Genomic DNA, 4,613 nt, shown 5'->3' with positions numbered 1-4,613 from the left:
TTGCCCAACGGTAATATAGATTTAATTGCATAGACAATTATATGTTTAATTTGACCAACGTTAGATTAATGCATATGATTGTTATATTGATGTCACTTAAATTGTGATTTCAGGAGGCTTTCACTTGATGAGTTGCCTAAAAGAAGTTCCGACACTCAGAGGTGACAACCACACTGGGTGGAGGAAGAAAGTTGAACTGGCATTTGTTTGTGCTGATCTGGACTGGGTTCTGGATGAACCACAGTCGGTCAGACCTACAGAGCCAGTAAGAGAGACCACTGATGATAATGCTGCATGGGCTAAAAAGAGGGGGGATTATGCTCCTTTGGAGATGTCCTACATCGTAGACAACCAAAAGTGGGTCAATGCAAATAAAAAATGCATGGCGTTTATAAAAGAATACAATTGAGAGCACCATTGTGGGCTCCATTACAGAGTGCACTTCCGCAGGGGAGTTGCTGACAGAGATAAAGAGCCAGTTCACTAGCTCTTCAAAGATATATGCCACCCAGGTGTTAAAACAACTTGTGACAGAACAATACACAGGTGGTGGAATAAGAGAGCACATCCTCAGGATGAGCAATATGGCAGCAAAGCTAAAGCCCATGGATGAGGATCTGGAGATCAAATCAAAGCTTCTGGTCCACCTGGTCATGGCTTCACTGCCAAAGGAGTTTGAAACTTTTATTGTGAACTATAATATGTCACCTGGAACATGGGACATTGAAAAGACAATTGCAATGTGTGTCCAAGAAGAGGACAGACTAAAAGCCTCACATGGTGGTACACTCAACTATGTGAAGGATCACAAGAAAAAGAACTACAATCAAAACAACAAAAGTTCTCCTTCAAAGCCACAAGGAAAAGCTCCCTATCAGCATCAGCGTGAGCAACAGTCTTTCCCAGTGGAAAAAGACACTTGTCTCCACTGTAAGCAGACCGGGCATTACAAGAAAGACTGCCCTGTTTGGCTGAAGTCCTTAATGGCAAAGCAAGGTAACAACATTGTTTCCTTAGTTAATGAATCCTTGTACACACAGTTTTCGAAATCTACTTGGTGGATTGACTCAGGGGCAACTGTTCATGTTGCAAATTGTTTACAGGGATTCCATTCGACCCGGACTATGCTAAGAAGAGAAGGAGGCATTGAAGTAGCCAATGGAATAAAAGCGGAAGTTGAAGCTGTCGGCGACATCTCCTTGGAGTTAGCTGATGGATTCAATCTTCTACTTAGAGATGTTCTTTATGTTCCTTCATGTAATAGAAACTTAATTAGCATTTCATGTTTGGACAAAAAAAATTATGAGTGTTATTTTGGACATGGCAAGTCTGCCATCTGGTATAATAATGCTTATGTGGGTAATGCTTTACTACATGATGAGCTTTATTTGTTATCACTTCGTGAAAAAGTGCATTCTGTATGCAATGTGAATGAACATATTTCCACGTCGAATAAAGAACAAAAGAAAAGAAAGAGAACATTCGACTCATCAAAATTATGGCATTGTCGCTTGGGCCATATTTCGAAGGGGAGAATAGAAAGATTAGTCAAAAGTGAAATTCTTCCACAGTTAGAATTCTCAGACTTAGAACAATGTGTAGATTGCATTAAAGGAAAGTATATAAAACAAATCAAAAAAGGTGCAATCCATAGCACAAGCACACTAGAAATCACCCACACTGACATTTGTGGACCATTTCCGGTGAAAAGTGTGGATGGATATGACTCGTTCATAACATTCACAGATGATTACTCTCGCTATGGTTATATTTATCCAATCAAAGAAAGATCTGAAGCGTTGGATAAATTTAAAATATTCAAAGCTGAAGTTGAAAACCAGCATGATAAAAGAATAAAGATAGTAAGGTCCGACCGTGGGGGAGAGTACTACGGTCGGCACACTCCATATGGCCAAGTCCCTGGACCTTTTGCAAAGTTCTTATAGGAGACTGGCATAGTCGCCCAGTATTCAATGCCGGGTGAACCTCAGCAAAATGGGGTAGCTGAAAGGCGCAACCGTACACTTATGGATATTGTGCGCGGTATGATGAGTTATTCCAACTTGCCATTGGGATTATGGATGGAGGCGCTTAAAATCGCCATTCACATTCTCAATGGAGTACCAAGCAAGTCGGTGCCCAAAACACCGTACGAGCTATGGACAGGAAGGATTCCCTTCCTACATCACTTCAGGGTGTGGGGGTGTCCTGCTGAGGCCAAAATGTTTAATCCAAACATTGCAAAGTTAGATCCCAAAACTGTAAGTTGCCACTTCATTGGCTATCCAGACAGATCAAAAGTTTTTCGTTTCTACTGCCAGACAGATATACAAAGTTTGTAGAAATGAGACATGCAGTCTTCTTTGAGGACGAAATGATGAGGGGGAGCTTGGTAGCTCGGAAAATTGATCTTGAGGAGAAGAGGGTGCATGCACCTAATCCGATGATTCAGGAGCCATTTTTCTCACTACAAGTTGAAACTCCACCCATGACAACTTTGGGGGTAGACCCGGAACCTGTCCGCTAGGAGCCGACTGAACCCGTTGTTGAGCATGAAAGGGAGGTGCTGTTGGGTTTCGTAGTAATTTCAAAAAAATTCCTACGCACACGCAAGATCATGGTGATGCATAGCAACGAGAGGGGAGAGTGTGATCTACGTACCCTTGTAGATCGACAACGGAAGCGTTTGGTTGATGTAGTCGTACGTCTCCACGGCCCGACCGATCAAGCACCGAAACTACGGCACCTCCGAGTTCTAGCACACGTTCAGCTCGATGACGATCCCCGGACTCCGATCCAGCAAAGTGTCGGGGAAGAGTTCCGTCAGCACGACGGCGTGGTGACGATCTTGATGCACTACCGTCGCAGGGCTTCGCCTAAGCACCGCTACAATATTATCGAGGACTATGGTGGAAGGGGGCACCGCACACGGCTAAGAATATGATCACGTGGATCAACTTGTGTCTAGAGGTGCCCCTGCACCCGTATATAAAGGAGCAAGGGAGGAGGAGGCCAGCCCTAGGAGGGGGCGCGCCAAGTGTGGAGTCCTACTAGGACTCCCTAGTCCTAGTAGGATTCCACCTCCCATATGGAATAGGAAAAGAGGAAGGGAAAAGGAGAAGGAAGGAAGGGGGCACCCCCCTTCCCTAGTCCAATTCGGACCAGACCAAGGGGAGGGGTGCGGCCACCCTTGAGGCCCTTTTTCTTCTTTCCCGTATGGCCCAATAAGGCCCAATACGTATTTCCCGTAACTCTCCGGTACTCCGAAAAATACCCGAATCACTCGGAACCTTTCCGATGTCCGAATATAGTCGTCCAATATATCGATCTTTACATCTTGACCATTTCGAGACTCCTCGTCATGTCCCCGATCTCATCCGGGACTCCGAACTCCTTCGGTACATCAAAACTCATAAACTCATAATATAACTGTCATCGAAACCTTAAGCGTGCGGACCCTACGGGTTCGAGAACAATGTAGACATGACCGAGACACGTCTCCAGTCAATAACCAATAGCGGAACCTGGATGCTCATATTGGCTCCCACATATTCTACGAAGATCTTTATCGGTCAGACCGCATAACAACATACGTTGTTCCCTTTGTCATCGGTATGTTACTTGCCCGAGATTCGATCGTCGGTATCTTAATACCCAGTTCAATCTCGTTACCGGCAAGTCTCTTTACTCGTTCCGTAATACATCATCTCACAACTAACTCATTAGTTGCAATGCTTGCAAGGCTTATGTGATGTGCATTACCGAGAGGGCCCAGAGATACCTCTCCGACAATCGGAGTGACAAATCCTAATCTCGAAATACGCCAACCCAACATGTACCTTTGGAGACACCTGTAGAGCTCCTTTATAATCACCCAGTTACGTTGTGACGTTTGGTAGCACACAAAGTGTTCCTCCGGCAAACGGGAGTTGCATAATCTCATAGTCATAGGAACATGTATAAGTCATGAAGAAAGCAATAGCAACATACTAAACGATCGGGTGCTAAGCTAATGGAATGGGTCATGTCAATCACATCATTCTTCTAATGATGTGATCCCGTTAATCAAATAACAACTCTTTTGTTCATGGTTAGGAAACATAACCATCTTCGATTAACGAGCTAGTCAAGTAGAGGCATACTAGTGACACTCTGTTTGTCTATGTATTCACACACGTATTATGTTTCCGGTTAATACAATTCTAGCATGAATAATAAACATTTATCATGATATAAGGAAATAAATAATAACTTTATTATTGCCTCTAGGGCATATTTCCTTCAGGTGCAACAGCAAATTTTAGAAGAAGTGCCAGAAGTTGAGGCACAGGATGTGCCAGAAACTGAGGCCCTTAGAAGGTCTACAAGACCAAGAAAGTCAGCTATTTCTACTGACTTTAAAGTTTATAACACAGAAATGGTTCATATGGAAAAGGATCCCACCTCATATGAAGAAGCCATGAGAAGCCCTCATTCATCGAAGTGGATGAAGGCAATGGAAGACGAGATGAAATCAATGAGTTCCAAAGATGTTTGGGACTTAGAGGAAATTCCTAAAGGAGCCAAAACAGTAGGCTGTAAATGGGTCTACAAAATTAAGTATGACTGTAAAG

General features: G+C 43.6%; 1 protein-coding gene across 1 annotated transcript; it reads left to right on the top strand.

Moving 5' to 3' along the window:
• The first annotated feature begins 403 nt into the window (after positions 1 to 403).
• LOC125522728 lies at positions 404 to 1,365 on the top strand. Its single transcript, XM_048687766.1, has 2 exons — positions 404 to 996; positions 1,104 to 1,365. Exons 1-2 carry the CDS (start codon positions 576 to 578, stop codon positions 1,148 to 1,150), a joined length of 468 nt encoding a protein of 155 aa, XP_048543723.1. The 5' UTR covers positions 404 to 575; the 3' UTR covers positions 1,151 to 1,365.
• The last annotated feature ends 3,248 nt before the right edge of the window (positions 1,366 to 4,613 follow it).

Source organism: Triticum urartu, chromosome 7 (assembly GCF_003073215.2).
Source record: "Triticum urartu cultivar G1812 chromosome 7, Tu2.1, whole genome shotgun sequence".
Classification (NCBI taxonomy): Eukaryota; Viridiplantae; Streptophyta; class Magnoliopsida; order Poales; family Poaceae; genus Triticum; species Triticum urartu.
This window is presented reverse-complemented; position numbering and strand designations above follow the sequence as displayed.